General features: G+C 44.6%; 1 protein-coding gene across 1 annotated transcript in view; it reads right to left on the minus strand.

Annotated features, from left to right (window-relative positions):
- Positions 1–23,630, minus strand: part of PLA2G4F (phospholipase A2 group IVF) — a 238,999-nt gene that overhangs the window by 23,958 nt on the left and 191,411 nt on the right. Inside the window, exon 18 of the mRNA XM_085627089.1 lies at positions 4,391–4,557. Within this exon, the coding sequence (XP_085483215.1) occupies positions 4,391–4,557 (167 nt within the window). The remainder of the gene's footprint in view (positions 1–4,390; positions 4,558–23,630) is intronic.

Raw genomic sequence — 23,630 nt, forward strand, 5'->3', positions numbered from 1 at the left:
CGTCCCTATTTCATCTAGTTTCTGCCTTGGGCCTGAATATCCAGTTCTAGTTGTTGTCTAACTCCATACGTTGTCCTAATGGCTACGCCGCGGATAACAAACTTCATGGCATCTTACTCTATTTCTCTAGTAGACGCAATTCCCCAGTTTTCAGCAAAATAATGTGTGAGGGCGTCCTGGAGGGTAGCTACGTAAGGGGGGTCTTGTAGTGCTTCTGCACAGAGGCGCCATAGCAGTATTTCTGGTCGCCCCCTACCCTCCCTAAGATTCAGCAGGAGCGGAGAGTGATCTGACAAATATCTAGGTAGTTATGAAATCCCATTCATCCCCACTGTTAAGCCTGAGGAGATACAGCAGTAGTCTAATCGACTAAAAGTATTGGTAGCGGGGGGTAACAGGAGAACACCCTCTTTAATGGATTTTGCTCCTGCCACTCATCTGGGAGTTGCAGGCCAGTCAGGATATCCCGCAATACTCTGAGCGTTCGGGGTTTAGTGTTCTCTTTGGGCGGGTCCCAGTCCAGCCGCGCATCTAGGGGGCAGTTGTCTCCCAGTAAGATTACCTCCGCTTCCAGGAAAGGGGCAGCTGCTTCCATCACTGTTGTAAAGAAGACGGGACAGTCTGAGTTGGAAGCCTAAACATTAATAAGATAAATCTCCTGCCCTTCCCGTAAAGTATCACATACCGCCCCTCCGGATCTGACACATGTTTAATGCTTTGGAATGGTATCCCAGGGGCCACCAAAATCAGTGTCCCTCTGGCGAACCCAGAATAAGAATTGACATATATCTGGTCCCTCCAGCACCGTCAAATGCATGGTATCGCCTCCCCTCAGATATGCGTTTCTTGTAGACATGCAATCTCCACCCTGCAGCGTTTCAAATATTCCAGCACTCTCCCCCTCTTCTGGAATTGGCCATACCCCGTACGTTCCATGTTATAATATTCAGTTCTTGTACTCCCATATTTCCTGGCATTTCTTTCTGATCATTTTCTGTCCTGCACTTCCTGTGATGGTCTCCTCACTCACCCTTTTCTTTAACCGTATCCCAGAATCAGACACTAGATACTTTACAGTTAATATCTGCATATTTCCCAATTAAACTCAACAACAAAACTCCCAACATCTCCTCTCCCAACAGGCATTCCTGTCTCACCTTCCATATGGTGCGGGATATTGGCCTGCAAGTACGCCCTACTCCACCCACCGCCCCAACTAAAATACCAAACTAAGCGTGCCTAATTAGGCTGCAGGCAGTCTCTTTTACTTGAGTCTGTTAAGTTCTGAGCTAGCGGCCTAGTCACGGCAGAGGGCGCGAGGTGAACCCTACATCCCTCTCTGCCGGTATTGGCCCTTGTGGGGGGGGGTTTGCCTCCCCGAGACAAATCTACTGGAACAACCACATGTCTCTCCTTAGCTTTCATGTAAGTCTTTTACCCCAATGTCTCTCTCACCTTTACATTTCTTCTCGAACCATATCCACATATATAGGACAATCAGGGAGTCTCTCCTGCTCACTCGATCAGTTCTTCCAGTCTCTCCGGGTCAAGTCCTGTATCCTGGGTCGCAGTCTCTGATTTTTGTATGGTTTCAGTGTATGAAGCTTGTAGTGTCCTGTTGGGACGGACTTTTACTCTGCCGGGACTTCCTCGTAGAGTTTGTGATTTCTGCCTTGGGCCCCTTCGTTGCTCCCAGGTATTGTCTCCCATCTTCGTCGTCTTTGATGATCCTGTGGATGGGACCAGGCAGGCCCCCGGTATCCAGCTGGAGTCCAACCAGTCACTGGCTTCAGCTTCCGATTGGAAAAACAGTGTGCGGGTAGCTTTTTCCACCCTCAGCTTTGCGGGAATAGCAGGTTGTATTTCATGTTAAGTTCACAAAGACGCCTTTTGACATTGAGAAAGGTCTTCCTCTGTTTCTGTACATGCTGTGTGTAGTCAGGGTGTATTGATATGAGATGGCCTTCGAATAGTAATGGTCCTCTAGTATGTATGGACTACAGGAGCACGTCTCTATCTCTTTAATTAAAGAACCGGGCAATGATGGCTCTCGGCAGAGCACCCGGTCTTGGGGGGCAGCCAACGACCTGTGTGCTCTTTCAATATTGAAAAACATTGACAGACGCTTGGGAGCTAATTCATGTGGGATCCATTCTTCCAAAAAGAGCTCCACTGAGGGGCTTTCCGTCTGCTCGGGGAAGCCCACAAAGCACAGATTGTTCCTCCTGGACCTCCCTTCAGAGTCCTCCGCTCTCTCATCCAGATGAACTTCTTGTTTCTGTAGTGCAATAACCGTATCCCTGAGGTTCAACACTTCCGTTTGCAATATCTTCATGTTTTCTTCCATGTTAGTTACTCTGTCGGCCACCTTCCGCAGGTCACATTGGAGGAGAATGACGTCAATGGCTACTGCGTCTATTCTGTAAACCATATCTGCCCGGGTAGACTGGATTGCCTGCAGCACGTCTACCAACTTGGGGGACTCCTTTTCTTTTTGTGGATCTCCATGGTCCCTCCACCCATATTTTCTTCTCGGGGATCATACCCCTGTGGGAGGGGAAATGCATAGGTGCTTATTTTGTTGGTCTGCGCTTTCAGTACAGCTCAGCTACAGCTTCCGATCTGGGGACTTAAAACGCTATCTCTGCCACTAATCTCAGGCTCCCCTGCAACAGGCAAGACCCAGGGCCTCTCACTGACCTCTGGATCTGTTTCTCATATATTTATAATGCAGGCCCAGTCATTCCAGGATTACAGATGAGGTTACCCCCGAACCTAGGGCTTGGCCCCGCCGTCTTCGGAGTGATCTTCGGAGTGGATCTCCCGCAGCAGACTTTCCTCCGGGTCCTGATCTCCCTGCTGGAGGAGGGTTTCAGGCTGCCGCAGCACGTTAGGCTCTTTGCGCACGTCGCAGGCACTCGGTTACTCAGGCCCTTCGGGCCTCCCTTTCCGTCAGGTGCACGTCAGATTCTCTGACTCACGGGGGGCTCATGCTCACCACGAGTCGATCCGGGGCGCTCCAACACCCTCCGGTCACAGCTTCAGGTGGACTCCACAGCCCCGCTGCCTCAGGATCCCAGCCGCCGCCATTCCTTACTTGTGGCGCAGATCGGCAGCGTTTGGATTTTGGAGCCTGGGTCGCAGTGTCACGGGGGTGCCCAGCTCCGTCAGGCATCAGACGTCCACCGCTCCTGCTGGTTGACGAGCGTCTGTGGCCCATGTTGTTTCCAGGCCTTCCTCAGCGATCTGGTCTTTCGGCTCGTCGCTCCATCGGGACTCACCCCTTACCGGATTCTTAGGTGAGTCTCCGTTGCTTTCATGCATACAAAAATGCAGGATTACTCGCAGATATTTCTAAATTACTTTGTCATCCCAGGGAGTTACCGCAGACACGTCTACGTGGCCATCTTGTCATTTTCACTTTTATATATTTATTTCTGAAGCACAGGTAGAGGTGGTGATTTGATTAGGTACAAAGGATGTTGAGTTGATACCAAGACTCCAACCTGGTCCTCCAGTTGTAAAGCTGCCAGCGCTGCCATTAGGCCACACCTCCTCCAATAGATATCGAATTGCAAGTCATTTTAGACTGGTGTTAATCTTTTGAGTCAAAGAGCAGCATGGATTGGCAATGCAGGATGCATACAAGCTCACCACGGAGGCAGACTGAAGACCTCACATGCAAAAAGATGGCACATAGCAGCTGTAAACAGAGGATAGCGCAATAAGGCATCTCTCAAGAGACAACAGGCACTGCTCTGCTGCATAGATTGTAGAAGGCAGCAGAGGAGTCATGCTTACATAAGGCAAGAAAAGCACACATTTTATGGAGAGAGCAGCAGGTAGGGGAAGTGGACAGGGGCAAGAAATAGTACTTCAATCACGTAAAGAGCAGCGGACAGGCACGGATTAACTTTAATCAACCTGTGCTTGGTCTCTGCTCCACAGAACTGAGCGCAAATGACCGAACTGCATGCACTGTGTCAATTACGGAGTCTGTATAGAAGAGTGACATGAAGACAACAAATGGTAAGCAATGGGTGGACTCCAAGCCTTTTTCTGCATACAATAGTGTCTCGCAAGGAAGACGCTAGTGCATGCACTTGCAGACTAGACCCTAAAGAGAGTGCAAGCATAACACTGCATGCCCATAAACAGTTGGTTGTCAGATTATTGTGGACAAATATTTTGTTTTAAAATCGAATTCCAGAACATCAGGAAGTTATGCTTATACATGCAAGTTTAAATTTAGTATACTCAACTCCACATATATGTACCTTGACAACATATATAGCTGGCAGTCGATTTTAGGTCAAAGTGTTTTTGGCAGGTCGATATTTAAATCTCAATATTTTGGGTATAAGCCCCCATAACCATGGCTTGCTCTCACCTTGAAATGTGAATCCCACGAGTAGTCGAAAGAGAGGATGACATCCACGTCCCGCTCTGGTTGAAGCATTAGTGGGAAGGGCGAGTTGATGGATAACCCTCCATCGACCAGGTGCAGGCTCTCCTCCATGGGGGTCAATTTGTTAGGTGAGGCATCCAGGTGGTTGTCTAAAGGAACACACAAACTATACTGGTCACAAACACACATTAACTAGCAAATCCCACTAACATTAAATGACCAATACTACGCAGAAACGTAAAGAGAACCATGTCAATGTGTATTTTTCTACTCTCGGTCTTCTGGCCAGGGGTCCTGTTCCTATAATTGAAGATATGATGTTGCTTCTAAAATGGTTTACATTGCAGTTAAGTTGATCAATTCTGCAGAGACATTGCATTTATCTGAAGTTCTTCCTCAAGTAGATATGAGCGGACTAGCATTTTGGAGGAATCAGGCAAGCAAAACGTCAGATGGTCTGAGAGGAAATGAATCAACAGTTCACCATCCAGAGCTGGAGCTGAGTGAATGGGAAGCAGTGTCAGGATGTGAAATACTTACTGTCCCTAAGTGATGTAAGAGATTAATGTCCATATAAATGCTTTACTGTGTCCTTGCTATCTTTACTTCAAACTTGATTTTACTGGCGATCCCCAAGGCAATAAAAGAGAAGACAAATAAACAAGCCTTTCGCCCTTCCTCCCCACCATATTAAACAATAATTCCTCTGCCTGGAACTGACCTCTTTAAGACTCCTTCTCTCCATTCACTTCTCTTTCTCCTCACATCCACCTCTCCCCTCCTAACCTCTTGGCCTGATATGTCTATTTAGACAAACTAATGCCTGCCAGAACTCACTGTCATCAACTAGGCTGTGCGGTGATAAGACCGTTTCATGTATTGTCCAACGAAGACTCAATGCGATACCCAAAAAGTGATGGAGCTGCTGTAAAGGGGCCATGGACCTCAGACTGAATGTCACTGGATCATTATCATAAAGAAAAGAGTGCATAGCCAACCAATAAGCAAGCTCCAACACATTGCCAAATCGGCTTGAGATATGGACTACACATAATGCAGATGCACACATCTCCACCTTAAACAACCAGGAAAAGAAATATTGCAAGAAATATCCAGAGACCCCTCACAAAACATTAAAGAAACACGTACGGTCAATAACGTGTGAGGAATCGAACCACGGGTGGCTAGCTGTCACATTCGGCTCAAGAACATACGAGGAATCCATTTAACATGAGAACACCTTCGAAGTGGCATGCTTTGTCTATGACTGTTCATATCTGTGCTCGTCTTATTCATGTCACACCTTTCATATCCTTGTGCAGCGTGCTCATCTCGCTCCCATGCCACCTACCACCAGTCTCCGCATCACTCACACCAGTTTCGTTACTCTTGTCGTCAAGCCCAGCTTGATGGGCAGGCAACATATCCCACCACTGACCATTACTATATACATGGCGTTACTTCTATCCTCCGCTATCTAAAGGGAATCTCTATATTTACACAAACCTTTTCCTCACAATAAAGCATCTTTGATGTGAATCCAATCGCCTGATATGAACCTGGGCTTCAACGTCACCTCCTTTCTCTTCAACCTGCTTCCATGATCACATCGCACCACATTAAAGTTATCACTGGATTTCATGCCACCTTGCCATTGGCTTTATGGTGATTATGTGGTGTGCATAAGTGGTTGATTCACTCTTGTCCAAATATGGCTGATGGCGTAAATTGGACTTCATTGTCTGGCATCTGTTCATTGTAGGTTCAGCCACACCTTACACTTCCACCCATCTTGCTAAATGGTTTATCAGAATTATCATGAATCTCAAGTGACTCAGAAGGACATCATATGGACCGATAAAATAAACTGACGCTCTCTGTCATACTCTGCTGGGACCCACATCCAGTATTGGAATGGGAGCTGATGTCACCTGATGCTTGTCACTACTACTGTACTGTGCACAGTCATGCACCAATGTGTACAGCAGGCCACCAGAAAGTACATTTAATTCTCTGATTGGTGCCACTCATACTTAAATAACCGGCGGATGCAGTCTCCAAAGTTCTTTTCTCAGACAGGAGGGCGGAACCAACTTATCACCCCTCACATGTAAGCCATTCTCCAAAGCCAATTCATCTGCTACCTTGCAAAAAGACTGCACATCTACACTTACAGACGTTTTCTAAGGTCATACTATCCTAACAAAATTCATGACCTAATACAATTCTGCATCCTCTACCAGTTTTGCACACCACTCCCCCATTTCGTGACAAATTACACAGTTCTCCAATTTAGAAATTATGCATTCTTCAATTGAAGTTTCCAAACCATATTCTTGCTCATCTCCACTTACAGGCACCAGGATAAAATACAAATAAACCTCAACTATCTTTCCACCGTAATATATTCCACTATGAAGTAAACTCGAGCAGTTTAAGGTTAATCATTACAGTGTTCCTGTGGCCTTTTACATTTTTTCTTGTGATAAAATATCCGCTAGGTGGAGATGATCTGTCTTATTTGTGGTCAAGCAGAAAATCCTTGCCCACAAAGAAGGCTTGAGGTTTTTGATTCCCCATACACAGACTAACGTCTCTTTCTCAATCACAGAATTCATTGTTTCCACAGCTCTCATTCTTCTTGATACAAACCCATTTGTGACCTCTTTGGCCCCATCCAACTGGGACAGTACAGGCACCACACCGTAATCATCTACGTCCACAGTCACAAATGTTTCATGGCTCTCAAGATACAATTGTAGAGCAAGGTCTGACACAATGCTCTGCTTGAATAACTCAAAATTCTCTCGACATAACGGAGACCATATCACATTTGACCATTCTGATTATAACCTTCTGAAATTAGCATCAACTGGGAAACATCCATTACAATGCAGTCACTGCATCGAACTGCTTTTACAACGCAACTGTTACAACGCAACTGCCTTAACAAAGCATGACATTACAACGCATGCCATTACAACGCCTTTCACTACAACGCATGCCATTACAACGCATGCCATTACATGCATTATAAGGTAAGTAATGGAGATTTTTTGTAGTTTTAGGGTGGGTATGGGTTTTGGGGTAGATGGGAATAGTAATTTTTACCCCTACGCTATCCAACACTTACCCTTCTGTTGCATTCACTGGAGCTGGAATAGTAATTTTTACCCCTACGCTATCCAACACTTTCCCTACTGTTGCACTCACTGGAGTGGGAATAGTATTTTTACCCCTACACTATCCAATACTTACCCTACTGTTCCCCTAAAAGTATTATGCGTTGTAATGGTATGCGTTGTAATGGTATGCATTGTAATGGTATGCGTTGTAATGGTAGTTTTTAAAAATGCGTTGTAATGGCATGCGTTGTAAAATCATGTGTTGTAATGGTAGTTGCAATGTAAAAACCACGTTGTAAAAGCATGTATTGTAATTGTTTCCATTGTAACGTCATATGTCCGCATCAACTGGTTCAACCATCTTCTTGCATTTTCTTGAGAGTCTGGGACAGCTTCCCCCCTTACACTATGTGGCACATTCCAAAACCTGTAATTAACTGGAACACTCCCATCTTTTACTTTGATAGTGTGGACAAAATTCTGGATTCTTCCCTTCTTTTTAGTGAGCGATTTGAATAACCTTTTCCATCCGATTATGTCCACTTTCAGTATTTACTAATGAAACAGCACATTTCTCTCCAGGTCTGATAACATGTCAAAATCAGCCTGGTGCCACCACTGCAACAGATTGATTCCTTTGTGAGCCACATTTACGTTCCCTTTAATCTTCTTGTCAAGAATAGCCAATTTCTGATAAAAAATAACCCAGCAGATCGATTTTTGTACCTTCTAGTTCGGTGGTTACTGCATCTGGAGGTAACAACGTTTTCTTACATTAGAGTTCTTTGAATTTTCCTATAGAAGTAATTGTGATGCTTGCACGAGAATGTCTGCACCCTCAGTGTTTATGGGTGCATGAGGATCACTGCAACATGTATCATTCTGAACACATTCTACTTCCAAAACCTCTCTCGCAAGCACCAATTATTTTATTTTATTTTCTACTATGTCAGTTTCTCCAGAGACACTCCTGATGGTAACACAGTTGTTCCCTCTTCTAACTTTACCAAAATGCCATACTTTATTGCACCTCCAACATTCCTGAGCTGTAGTGGGACAATTCTTAAAAGTGGGAATATAAGAATAAGATGCACACCAATAACACTGTGTTCTGGAAGAGAAGCACAGAGATCCCAAGGTGTTCTGTTTTGGTACTTGAGGTTTGTTGCTACTTTAGCTCTAAGCATGAAAGGATAAGACGTTTCCAATTACTTAGAGTCTCCTTGTGAACACTGAATACCTTTGGCTGTATCTACAGCTTCGTCTAATGAAGGAATTTTACAAGCAAGAAGCCTCTGTCGAACTTTTGTAGAATGATACCGGGAAGCAACTTGATCACGAAATAGGGGATTTCTTCAAATTCCCAATACCCGGCTAATTTTTATTATTAACAGCATTTATTGAGCGCATAGCTACCCTAATAATCCACATTTGTAAAGCGCGAACAATCACCCGTAAGGGTCTCTAGGCGCTGGGGGCCGTCAGGAAGATTAAGCAAGCTATTGCCCAGAGTCACATGATGCTGGGCTAATCTGCTGCCGGCGCCGGGGATCGAACCGTGATCCCCAGATTCCAGTCGCCCTGGCCGCGGTGCCACACCTCTTCCCTAAGGCATCCCAGCGCTAGCAGCATAGACAAGGAGAAGACTGGAAAGTTTATAGAGTTGGAATTTGAAACAACCATGTTTTAAGAAGCTTTTGAAAGGGAAGATGGCAAGACTCTAAGCAAAGATGTAAGCTAATATAGCCTTATAGCCCGCTATACCGGCTATTAAAGGCCCGCTCCAGGGTTAAAGGCCCGCGCCGAAGGCGCGGGCCTTTAACAAAGCAGCAGGACTTTAATGGCCGGTATAGCCCAGCTACGAAGGGATATAAGGCTATTAGAACATTCTGCCACTAGAGGGCAGAATGTTCTAACAAATAAAACAAAGGCTTCAGGGAGCACGAGGGGATTGAAATCCCCTCCGGCTCCCTGAAGCCTTTGTTCACAGCCAGAGCTGTGAACAAAGAAGCATTGGAATGTTGGAGCTCCGGGCTTATACCAGCCATTATAAGCCCGGAGCGCTCCATTGTTTTCAATGGAGCTACCAACATTCCAATGTTCTAATAAGTTTTATGCATTGACATAAGAATCAGTTGACTCATTTGGCCTTGAGACCCTCTTGAAAAATGTATGACTATGAACCACAAAGTGTATCTTTCCTTTAAAATAAATTCCAAGTTGTTTCACAGCGACTTGCCAACGCTTCATCTTCTGGTGGCGGGCAAATGATCAAATACTTTTTGATCTTCCACCCGTAAATAGAAATATAATTTGTTTCTTTTATGATCCACTTAGAACTTCATACTATCTATGGCACCAAAATAAGCATTAAATGAATGGTGCAATAGACACCATTTCAAAGGAGGTTCTCCCACCTCTTCTTGAAGAAAAGGAAGGCTTACAGCTTGCATAATTCCACAAAGTGTGACTGCAGTTAATTAGATTTATATGTTAAAACCTGGAGAAAAAAATACAAAGGTGCAGCATGCTCATCACTGCTATATTCTCATGAATGGTCAGCACAAGTGTGAGCTGTGGGGTGATCAATCTATGCTTCAAACTCAATATCCAATTCGGTAATTAGTACATTAATGCTAAACGCAGGGCAATTGCTTTATTTTATAACAGAATATTCACATCTATGCAGTAATAGTACAAAGGTTCTAATGAAATGTTGCAATCATTTCGTTGTAGGCCCGGTATGCCTCATCTTCCTGAAAGGTAACTGGGATTTACCCTCTCCAAGATTGAAAGACATTATGTACTATCACTGATTGCGCATACATACCGGTGCTGTGACATCACGCGAGTGTTGCTTCTGCCGCGGAGTTAGAAGGTGCTCCTGCCCAGGTCTACAATTACTATCCACACCTAAAAAGTGTGCAGGTCTTTTCTCCGTTCCTTCTGACATCTGACTGCAATGCGTCTGTCATAAACAGCTTAGTGCTTCTGATGATGCCTATGTGAACGCCTGGGCGTGTTTCTGCCTCCACAGAAAAGACATGCAGGGGTCAATTTAAAGTAATCATTCAGACTGAGGATCTGACTGTCGCCTGCAGGACCAGCCAGAGTATCCTGGAGCCCAGAAATAAGTGCCACTGGCGTCCACCGCCTTGGAACGCCCATTTCGCATCCCTTGAATGCAATTTACTACTGCGGTGGAGAAATTCTCACTAAAACATGCATTTATGTCCGCTAGGAATCGTTTTGTGAATTCTTGGCACTTGTAAACAGATAATATCGATCATAAAGTCACATTTCTGACCAAAATTACCTTTTTGAATAGGGTCCATGCTCTCCATTGCCTACAAGCAAACCGATTCAGACCTTTCTGGGTCAGTACAAGGACAGTGTGGTTTGGAGAAGCGAGCCTTGTGGGTTGAAGCAGAAAGCACCTCTCTAGATTTATAGGTTAGCAATTTGGGCCACTCCTCCTACCTTTATAGCTCACTGTAGATTGGGGATGAGTGACACAGGTGCATGGACTCTAATTCTTCCTTAGATGTCCAAGGACTTAAATCTCACCCATCCTAATGCAACATTTCTATCAGGATCCATGTGCTACTTTGAATCGGGAATGGACGATCTCGCATCAAAAAAGACAAAATACATGAAATTATACCAAAACACAGGAGCAAAGCATGTACCTTTAAGTAGCGAGATATCTTTGGAAATCTTAGACAACTTGCAAATACCACAGTACTTACTCAGCCTTTCATTCCCCCAAAATCAATAAATTTTTGCTCGCGTATCACGAAATGCTCACTAAATATACTCTTCACTGTATAGAAAGCGCTTGTTTCTCACCGACGGCATTCACATTTCCCGGTCTCAGACACGCCCTCCTTTCAAGCATGTCAACGACCACGCACTGTTCCACCGTCAAGATCCCTTTACACTCGCGGTAACCACGCCCTTCCACCATTAATACGACCTGCTACGTAGCGTGTTCCACTTTATTTCTCTATCGTTCCGTGATCGAGAGTTCACAAAGTCATCCTGATCACGTTCAGCACGTGTTCTGACATATACTGTCTTATGTTTTTGTTTTAATTTATTTAATCTTGACAATTATGTTTTTTTTCCAATTTTTCTCCCCCCCTTCCTTCCTCTTCATTGTATTATGTTGGTTTTTGTGTGAATTGTTGTTAATTCAGGCATTTCTAAAGGCAATTATACTAATCAGTCCTGATGATGATCCTAACACCCCCCCAGTAAGGATCGAAACGTCGTCGACTATGTCGTTCACCTTACACTATGACTACTTATGTGTATAAAATGTTGTGAAGGTGACTAGTTATATACCAAGATGTTTCACCACCTGTTATTCTCGTCATAGAAACATCGCCTCAATTGCCTGTTTGTTTTCTCAGAAATTTATGTCCTCTTGATATGTAAGCCATAGGATACAGGCTTGTGTCCCACCAATATTTCGCTTACATCTTGTCTGATCATTGAAAACCATTTTTGCTTATTAAAGCTGCCTTGTCCGGCTGGACACAGGCTATAATATAGTACCCATTGTGGCTATATTGTTTATTGCTTGATATACTCTTTTGCTTTCAGGGACCACTGTCTCTTACAAAACTCCATTGCCTACAAGCAAACCGATTCAGACCTTTCTGGGTCAGTACAAGGACAGTGTGGTTTGGAGAAGCGAGCCTTGTGGGTTGAAGCAGAAAGCACCTCTCTAGATTTATAGGTTAGCAATTTGGGCCACTCCTCCTACCTTTATAGCTCACTGTAGATTGGGGATGAGTGACACAGGTGCATGGACTCTAATTCTTCCTTAGATGTCCAAGGACTTAAATCTCACCCATCCTAATGCAACATTTCTATCAGGATCCATGTGCTACTTTGAATCGGGAATGGACGATCTCGCATCAAAAAAGACAAAATACATGAAATTATACCAAAACACAGGAGCAAAGCATGTACCTTTAAGTAGCGAGATATCTTTGGAAATCTTAGACAACTTGCAAATACCACAGTACTTACTCAGCCTTTCATTCCCCCAAAATCAATAAATTACTAATAGTTAATTTTGGTATTTGTAACACAAAGGAATGCAATAAATATGTTGGGGGGGGGTCAATTTTACTTTCATTTTAAAGTTGGATGTAGCCTAAGTGGACCTAGAGAAGGCACGTTGAAGTAACACAGTAAATCAATTAAATGTGGGATGCTCATTATCTTTGTCCCAACACATATACACATATTACCAAATGTAACTGAGCACACACAATGAGCTGTCTAGGGGTAACAGTGCCCATTTTCGAAGTTAAAGGTGTATAATAAGCACTACTTGCTGGAAACACAATACTTCATACAGCCACGAGCCACAAACCTTCCAACCAAACACAATTTGAGAGTGCAAAATCATACTACAAATTCACAAAAGCAGGAACGCCTGGATTATGTCAATTCTACAAGAGTGGTATAATGGCTGATGTCACAAACACAATGTTAACTGAGTGTTTGTTGGTGGTTCCGGATGGCTCCATGACCAAAAGTGGGTGACACCCACAAACTTGCAGGTTTGTGGGCATCTAACAACATTCTGCAGGTAGTCTCCCATCCTGGAAAAACACTAGCTATAGGAAACTGGGCTGCCAAACTATAGGGCACAGATAGGAATAAGTGGCCATTTTTGAACCTCATGGTTACCACGTGATTCTCTCATCAATCACCTCACCGCAGACAGTGAATGGCTAATGCCGCTGTTGGCTGCAATCGACTTCTGTGGCTAGTTATACGGACATTTGTATCGTTTTTCCCTGAAATTTGGGATATATCGCTTTGATACATTTTTATTTTTAATTTGTACCTATGTGTTCCATCTGTGGTTAGTTTGTGTACACTCTTCACCGTTTTTCTTTTATGGTTTTTTTATTATCATATAGGAATCTTTTGCTCCTTGTTTGATCCAATAATTATTTGAGATGTATTCCATTTTTTGTTGGCTATCCAAGACGTCTTTGCCTGAAGGCTCCCTGTTCGGGATACAGATCACCTGCAAATATTATATACATTTAGCAACTACTGTTGATGTTTTGGTTTTTTGTGGTCCTTTTTCACAGTATTCTCAGATGTACTATAAATTAACCTACAGTGCTGATTGTGACCCGTGGATTATCACATCAGGGTTCAAACAGTGATTTACCATAAGTGGTTGAACAAGAACTTCATGATTGATAATTTGATCTTACAGCTCAATATCAATTCTTGTTTAGACCGTGTCTCTCAAAATTATCTCACCACTTGTTTTCTAAACAGGGGCAGACTTGTTCTTTTTAAAATGTGTCTCTTCACCAAGAACGTTGTGGTGTTTTCACTCACTGTACTGGGTGCGGTGCTGTCCACACTGAATATCACCATATGAAATGAAATGAAAATAGGATTTGTATAGCGCCCATTTATCCGAGCATGTCAAGGCGCTGCCTCATTGGTAGAAAGACTACAGATCTAAGAGGGGGGAGATATGGCTTAATGGTTGAAAAGAACAAACATAAGGGGATGATGGACAGAGCGCTGAAACATTTCAGACACTCACCCCCAGTCACAGCTCTGGGTTGAATCTATTATTCTTTAGCTCACTTCACCACCTCAGGTCTGACCCAGCTATATGCAAATCAGTCTTGACCCTGTGCCTCATGGGTACAGTCCAGCCTGAACTGCCAAGCCAGGTCTTCCCTGACCCAGAAACAAGCATCCTGGGACCGGTTTCTAGGTAACACCCTTTATCAGCCAGGCTAGCTTGAATCCAGTGTCAAAGTGAGCAAGGGGACCACGTATGGGCATAGCCTGCCAACTTAGGGCGAACAAAGCAAACACAAGGAGATGATGGACGGATCGCTGAAACTTTTCAAACACTCACCCCCACTCAAGAGATCTGGTTTGAATCCATCATCATTCTTTAGCTCACTTCGCCACCTCGGTTCTGATCAAGCTATATGCAAATCAGTCTTATAGTAATGGTTGAAAAGCCAGGTTTAAAGGGCCACTACATATAAAACTACATGGTGTCAATACACCAACACTACCTGGTTTCGTGGCTCTGCGTCATCTCTTCTCTTCCTAAAGTTGTTGCAATTATGCATACTTAACAAATATGTATTTGTAAATGATTGTTTTCTCCAAATCAAATAGGAAATAATGATGAGTGGAACCATTGTTCCTCGCTATATTTCCTAACAGGAGTGTTGAACGAGACCAATGCGAAATAATCTGATCACTAGATGTGAACAAAGTTGTGCGTTTGTGGTGTGGTGGCCAAACCCTGGGGGCTGAAAATTCTATCAAACAACTTGTAACACATGGTCGAAAGGATGCAATGGCTATCAAGCACAATAAATGGAAGAGTATTTTGACCCAATTGTGGATGGTAAAGAACCACAAGGCAGTGTGGTTTCATAAGCCCTGATTGAAGCACATGAGATTCATGATAAAGGCATGGTGTAGGGTTTCAACACATTCAGATAATTCAAACTTACATGAAACTTTGCTGGCTGACAGTCATTTATACAGGAAATGTCTTAAAGGATGCTAAATGAATAACGCTTATTTAGAGCGGGGACAAATTATTAACTGATAATCCCCAAATCAAACAGTATTACATATAATGCCCAATCATTTTTTTGTTTCTTTTATCTTCAGGCTATAACGATCGATCCAACCAGTAAATGCGTGTTTCGGAACAGTAAGTATAAACTGTTAACTTCATCAGGGCTTCTGTAGCATATAGCTTGCTTCAGTGTTGGTAATAGTGTATTTTCTCCAATTATGTTCTGGAGAATCGTTCCCTCAACACGTTCTCGATCTAGTATGGCGTCGATCAAGGACACGTTGATGGACACCATTCCCTATAGCATATATGGAGGCGTTACATTACTGAAACAAGCTCTGTCACAAATGACTCAAGATTACCAGAACTCCTGGAATTTTGGTATCCCAGGGATCTACGAGTGTGCAGACTGCTGGACATGCGCACAGTGATCTGCTTGAGGTGCTTCCTGCCTGGACAAAGCCTACTATGCTTTTAGAGTGGACTACCTTGATTTCAAGGCTGTTTAAAAGGTTCCTTTGCTGATGACCGGTGGGGGCTGGGGACCGTCTTGCAGCCTCAAAATGGCGGGGATATTTCAGTAACTTGGATAATATGGGCATCTCCTCGATAGGGAATCTTTGGAAGAATGGAAAGGTAACCCCATTCACTAAGTTGCAATCTGACCATAAATTGGCAAATAAGGAAATATTCCGATACCTGCAAGTACAGCACACGCTAACTACACTAATCCTGCATAACGAGGTGATACCAGAGGCTTCTCCATTAGAAGGTAGGTTACTTCTAGATCCTATGACCAAGAAGGCCATTTCAATAACGTACCAAAAACTAAGTAATAATTTGCCAGATCCACTCCTTTCGCTTAGAGAAATTTGGCAGAAAGACATTGTTGTGCTAGACGATGAGGAATGGCAGGAGGTATTGACATCCCCCGGGAGGCGGTGAATCCACTGAAATATCGACTGATTCAACTCAGAATACTACATAGAACATACCTCTCGGGTGGAACGCTGACTAAAATCGAATGGAGGGAGGATTCCAAGGGCCAGATGTACGACCCTTTTTTGCGGCCGCAAACAGGAGATCCTCCTGTTTGGGGTCGCAAGAAAGGGTAATGGCATGTACAAATTCTATTTTGCGAGTTACTGACTCGCAAAATAGCATTTGCGACTCTCGCAATTAGGAAGGGACCCCTTCCCCTTTGTGGGTATGTAGGAAAATATTTTTTAAGAGCAGGCAGTGGTCCCAGAAACCACTGCCTGCCCTTAAAAAAATAAAACTGAAAAGCTTAATTTAAAAAATATGTATATTGCGAGGATATCCGTAAAATAGTTAAACAAGTAGTCAATATCCGTGGAAACTAGCCTCTAGAACAGCAACAATGTAAAATCCTTTTGCAACTTTTGTTCAAGATGAGCCTCTGCAGCAGAGTTTGAGGCTGCCATGCCGGGTAACCCAGCAGGACTGCGTCCCTGACTCGACCCTTCCAGTTCAGCTCGACCCTTCAGCTGAGCTCAGGGACAGTTGCCAGATTTCCTACCGATATTGCCTACTCAAACACTGGAGCTTGCCTCAGTGTGGCTTCAGAAACAGTGCTCTAACTCAGCCTGCTTAGCTCGAATCACCTTTTTTGCACACAAGCCCATCAGAACTTGTTGGGGGCTGCAATTGCTGGAGCATGATGTTGAGATGTCTCGGCAGCACAGGCAGAGGTTAGATTTGGCAGCCTGAACGTCTTGTGTGCTCTATCCTTTGAATCAGTTTGACCTGCCACTGCTGTGGCTGTTCCGTTGCCCTACATCGATTTTCTACACACTACAATGTGACAACCTGAATTATTAATTTGAGTGTGCATACGATATCGCCTTAGTAAGGCAATCTCTCTTTAGATTCCAAAACAGTTCAGTGAAAAAACTCTGCTCAACTCTTGGCAGCAGGCGTTTTCCCAAAGAAATGCATGTTAGGTTCACATAGTCCAAACATGTTAAAGCCAAGGTACAACACGATGAAACTGCACACCAATTTTGAAAAATTAAGAAACACTTACAAGCAAAATGACAGGACAGTAGCACAAATCGGATTAAGGTAAATGGAGGTATGCACTTTTAACATTTCAAGGTAGAAATAACCAAGAATCAATAGAGTGCCACTTAATGTCGCAGGAGGCAGGTAATCCGTGCAGGTCGCACTCAACAACAAGCATTGGCATAGCCAATAGGTCTCGCCTTTGGGACCTTATAAGTGTTTAGTTATCCAGCACAATATCCTTGGTGCAACAACATCAACTGTTGCATGGCGAAACACTTATAAGTTCCCAAAGGCGAGACCTATTGGCTATGCCAGTGCTTGTTAGAACTAGGACCCGGCCCACTTAAAGCCCTGGGCTGTGCTTAAGTTATAAAAGCAAGTGTGCCAGTGCCTTTGAGGCTCTGCTGAGAACCCACACCTGGGGCTATTAAACGTTGGAGGGCCAAATACCAAGGCTGGTAATATTTAATTATCAGAATTAAATCTGCATCGTTGTTTTTAATTTATTTTAGACAGCTAACAACCATTGACAAAGCCTGTAGTCCAGGCTGGTTTTGGGTGTATATCAGCTGTTGTGTTGTATATTTGGATACAATAACAGAAAGCTCAGAGAAGAACCAAATACCAGTCAGGAGGCACTCTATTGGAATCGTAGAAATACAGTTTACAGGTTTAAGCCATGCCCATAATTAAATAGGGACAGCCCCTTCCAGACAAGCAACACTTTTTTCATCCCACTTAAAGCCAGGGCATTAGGGTGGCCCAGGTTCCTCGCTTTTTTAGACATCGCACTAATTTAAAAACAGACCTTGAAACTGATCACCTTCGGGGCTTATGTTCATGTCCTTAACTTTACACGGAAAAACAGACAATTTTTGAACAAATCATCAAGAAAAAAAAAACGTGAAGGTAATCCATGACGAGGATTTAGGTCTTCTTGAATTTCTTTTACGTTGTATTTAAATCTTGTATTCCTTAAGAGTGTTAACTATTTCTGTGGTGAGTTTTCGTATTTTCGTGTGTGGGGTGTTACTCTCGTAGAGTGCATACTTTGAACTCTAGTTATTTGCCAGATATTTATAACGGGCCTCAATTTAGCGGAGCGGAGGTGGAAGCCAGCGCAAGGTTCTCATAGTATTAGTGCCTATTTGTGGATCAGAAAAATGTTCAGAGAACATGATCATACAATCCTTGGACTCTCTGCAGAGAACGCAGAGACAACCATCGACAAAGCCTATAGTCATGGCTGGTTTTAGCTGTACGTCAGTTGTTGTGTTATATATCTGCATGCAATAAAAGAAAGGTCATGGAGGCGGTTTTACCACGCATATAATTACCGAGGCCACGCCCCCAACTTTTTTTGTCTCCCTTACAGCCCTGCACTTAAGTCCAGCTCCCCAGTCCCTTCTCAATTGTCTCAAAGCACTAAATGGAGAGAAGCACAGCCCTGAATTGAATGTTACTTTTCCCCATCAGCGTGAGCACATGTAACATTTCCTGCATCATCCATACACCGATGTCACAGACAAGAAATTGACCTTGGAGTGCCAGATAGGTAGGAATGCTGTTACCTGCGATGTCTGCCAGGTATTAGATGCTTGGAAAGTCACCTACGTTGAGGGTTGCCAGATGGATCCACGCCACCAGGACACAAGTTGTCTGTTCACTCCGGGATTTAACATGTGCTAGCGCCTGTGCGGCTCCAGAGCCTAGGAGGCGGGTGTTACCTGTACTGCCCGACAGTAAGGGCTTGCGATGGATCTGATGGGAAGCCTGGAAATCGGTCCTCCAAGTACCTCTTCAGGGTGCACTGGTTGAACCGGTGCTCCTCCCGCACAGCTCCGCATTGATCCTCAGCCATCGCGGTCTGCCGCAGATCACACCTGCACGGGTAGTCCGGGCTCTTCTTCCCAAACAAGGCAGGTTATACTCGATCAGCGGGTACGCTTGATCCCCGCCCTCTGCCTCCCAAGCATCCTTTGCACGTTAGTGACACGGCCTCGGGAGCCAGGCAGGAGCATCGCGTTAAATATTGGGACGCAGGTAGAACCTCCCCCTTATGAAAACAACGCTGGTGGCTTACCCGGCCTCTGGGTAAATAGCACAAACTCTGCACACCTTAGCAGTCTGGGCGTTTAGCCAGCAGCACTTTGCATGTTAAGAATTTTTGATGCAGCACTTACAAAGTTAAATAAGCATTGGCAAAACCAAGAGATCTCGGCTATTCGAAATCTATTGGCTTTGTTAATGTTTTTTTGTGGTGTGGAGGGTGGAGCAAGCAGGACGGGGAGGGTGTTTACACGGGTCACGCAACAATGGGGCAGGACAGCACAGCTGAAAGAAAATTAAAAGCATAAGTAAACAAGCAGCCGCCCCTGCACTATCCATCAGAGTAGAAAATATGGCCGTATTTACAGTTCAAAAATAGTTGCGCGAGCCCCGTGAGAAGGCGCGAGCGCCCGAGGGGTGACAGTAACAACTCCTCCAGGACAAGCACGAGGCACTGGGGTTTAAGTACACAAATTGTAGCCTAGTTAAGTAAGCGTGGCGGAGTTGTACATCAATGTGCTGCATACAAAGCGGCACGCGCACTCTGCGTTCTTCCAGGCTGTAATCACGGAACAATGTACAGCAGCTCTATTAATGTCAGGAGGAACATATCTTCATTGCATAGTCGAGAGTAACAAAGGACACCGGATCCCCATGTTAGAGTAGCAGCGCGCGCATGAGAAACAAAAGTAAAGTCTCGTAAAGGAGCAGGTGAGCCCGCGAGTGGTGCGCGCGTGCGCGCTTGGGAGAGCAATCTGCTCATTTTCAAGAATTGCACTCGTGCTTGTGGCGAGCCTCTGCTCACTCCCGCAAGGTTGATGCCGCCACAAGCACAAGTGTGTGCTTGAAAATGAGCAGAGCGACGGCTAAATGCCCTCCTAAGCAGCGCATGAGCGCTGCGTAGGCGAGACCTAAAAATGTTACCTTGGGACGTAGGAGGTCATTTAAACCCCAAGCTCTGCTCCCTTAATGGAGGGCCTCCACTGTATTTAGAGATCACAGTCACCCTGGTGAAGCCCTCTGTAATGAAAGCGCATTAGCTGTGCCCTGCGTTTGCCGCTCGTGGTGGGTGCATGTAAGAGTGAGGGGGTGAGGGTGCTTGCGATTCCTACTGCCACAGCCGCAAGTAAGAGCGGGGGGAGGCCGTCGCCCCCAAAACTCATGCAACCCGGGGTGGACCGCTCCCCCTAGCTATGCCACTGTGCACCAGACGCATTAGAATATGCACACGGACAATTTTCTACAGATAACTGAGCTCCTCACTTTGAAACAACTGGTACAGCAACCTACCCACCAGGCTGGCCACACTCTAGACGGGATCTGCTCCAATTTTCCCGCTCTTACGGTGTCCCTTCCTATTCCACTGTTCTGGACAGATCACCACATGATTCCACTGATCTTAGATTACCCATCGACAGACAGCCCGGACCGCTCCCCCAACTCCAAACCCCGCCGTAATTGGTCCAAACTTATAAGCAATCCCAAGCTTCGGCCTCACGCTCAATCTTGCACTCCTACCCTCACAGGTAACCCGAACCAAGACTCGGGGCACTTTCACACTTGGATCTCCAACATTTGCAATGCTCTGGCGCCCTTGGAAGGCCAGAACAAAAAAAAAAAAGACAAGGAAAATTAAAGCTCAGCGACCTCCTTGGTTTACCTCTGAGCTAGCTAAAGAACAACACCAGTGTAAACATTTAGAACGTAAATGGAGGAAATCCTATGCTATCGAGGATAAGCGAGCCTATAAAGCTTGTAGAAAACTCTACCATGCCTTTATTAAAACCACTAAAAAATCTTACTACTCCAAAGTCATACTAGAGTCCAAACTCGATCAAAAATCTATTTTTAAAATAGTCAACTCCTTCACCAATCCCAAGGGACTAAAGAAGGATCTTCCCCCCTCACAAACTCTGTGTGACAATATCTCCAATTACTTTGAAGAGAAGATTTCCAATATACAAAAAAAATTCTCGCTTACCCCTCCCAACATCAAGACGGAAATCCCCACTCCTTCTCCAACCCTTGCAAAGCTCTCCTCCTTTTCACCAGTGCCACTGGATGCCACATTCAAGGCCATAATGACATGCAGTTCAGGTTCTCTGCTGGATGCCTGCCCCCCCAGGATTCTACATAAACTCATTGACACCGTCAACCCAGTGGTTAACCAAATAGTCAATTCCTCGTTAGACACAGGCATTGTCCCAGAGGATTGGAAACTTGCCCTGGTTAAACCCCTCGAAAAGAAGGAAAATATAGACGCATCAGTCCTCTCTAACCTACGGCCGATATCATTGCTCCCAGTGCTGGGCAAAATAACGGAGAGGTTTGTACTTAAAGAGCTTTCAAATTTTATCGAATCAAATAATATCCTCCACTCTCAGCAATTTGGTTTTCGCCCTAGACACTCAACGGAGTCGGCCCTCTTAGAAATCACAGAGGTGTTAAAAACCCTTGCTGACTCGGGTAAGAAAGCTGTACTGATCCTCCTGGACCTTTCCGCCGCGTTCGATACCATCTCTCACGATATCCTTCTGGCAAGACTCGAACGCAGCGGTATCACGGGTATTGTCCTGGCATGGATTAGATCCTTCCTCACCAATCGCAGACAAACCGTGGCGTTAGGTCCCTTCCTTTCCACAGAGAAGACGATAACCACAGGGGTCCCTCAGGGCTCCTCCTTGAGCCCTCTGTTGTTTAACGTTTATATGGCCCCCCTCATCTTCCTTATAAAATCCTTCGGAATTGAAGTCACCTCATACGCCGACGATACTCAAATGATCGTCTCCCTGGACAAAAACAATAATGAAGCCGAAAGCAATTTCCAATCATGTCTTTCTCAAGTCATACAGTGGATGAAGAATAATCATTTACAATGCAACACTGACAAAACTGAAATCCTACCCATTGGCACGAATGTAACTTTCATTCCTGACAGGTGGTGGCTGGAAGGCACTCCACCCCCACCGGATACGGTCAAGGTGGCCAGAAACCTGGGGGTCAAGTTTGATTCTTCCTTATCCTTCCTCCCTCATGCACTGGTTACGGCCGGCACCTGCTTTAGTATAATAAGATCCTTGAAGAAATTCTTTGATCTGATCCCTCTGGCTGCTAGGAAATCGTTAACGGTTGCTCTTGTCCTCTCACGCTTGGACTATTGCAACAGCCTGTTGGCCGGGGCTAACAAATCCACAATTAAAAGATTACAAATAGCACAAAACGCTGCAACCCGCCTGGTTCTTAGGCTCCCACGTACTTCGTCGGCATCCTCGGCTCTAAACACTCTTACATTGGCTCCCCATTCATAAAAGGATTCTCTTCAAAATGCTTCTGATCACCCATAAAGCCACTCGCCGGACAGGCCCTAGATATCTCACAGCTCGTTTTGCACCCTACATTACCACCAGGACCCTCAGATCTTCCTCGGCCAATTTGCTAAAACCACCCCACTTTAGACTTGCCACCAAAGGTGGAAAAACGGTCGCCTATCTTGGCTCTAAGGCGTGGAACGTACTCCCTTCTGGCTTACGTATGCAACAATCAGAGACGCCTTTCAGGAAAGCTCTAAAAACCTGGATTTATAAATGTCCAGATGACCTCTGCTTTGCATTAATCTCACTCCTCCCTCTCGTTCTTCTTATTTCAGTTTCTTCCACCTCGTACTTTTAGCGCCAGGAGGCTCCTTGCGGAGTGACAGTTTGCGCTTTATAAATGCACTTTTACATTACATTCACTACTAAAGAAGGCCATGCGAGCTGCCATACTGAAGTGGCCCACTCGGGTTTCTCTTTTGTTTTGTAAGAACAACATTCCAAAACTGAATTGAAATACAAAAATGTCCTTTACATGCAGGGAGTGTTTTCCCTGTGTGCCAGAGCCTTTTGAATTTGAACATTTTGTTTTGTTGGACCAACAAGATTTTCCAGAAGGGCAACAGCAGTCCTGGAGAAAAAAACAATGAGACAGCCTTTCCTAATTAGGGTTGGGTGAATGTCAGTGACCTAGTGGTAGTGGCAAAATGGTGGACGGGCACCTAGATCAAGGGTTTCCACCAGCTGAGCCAACCGAGGCTCTGTGGAAATCGAGTGGTTCTTTGCCTGGAAATGTGGCCAGGGAGCCACAATCTTGGCAGGATCACAATTTGTTGATTTTTGATGGATTTCCCACATCGGACAAACTCTAAATTACCCTGTTAGTTTTTTTTTCTGGAAGTCATTGCAGAGCAAGGTTGGATGCTAAAGGTGGCTAGGGTCCCTCGAACATGTCTACAAAGAGTGTTGGCTCCCATAGAAACATTCAGTTTTGAAACCAAAAGCTCCAAGTAGAAAAAAGCTGGCTTTTGAACCCATCAAAGTCCCTTTGTTGATGGGAAGACTTTGCTGTCTTGTAGCTTTTTTGGTTCTCAGAAATCTGC

The sequence above is a fragment of the Triturus cristatus genome, chromosome 9 (genome assembly GCF_964204655.1).
Source record: "Triturus cristatus chromosome 9, aTriCri1.1, whole genome shotgun sequence".
Lineage (NCBI taxonomy): Eukaryota > Metazoa > Chordata > Amphibia > Caudata > Salamandridae > Triturus > Triturus cristatus.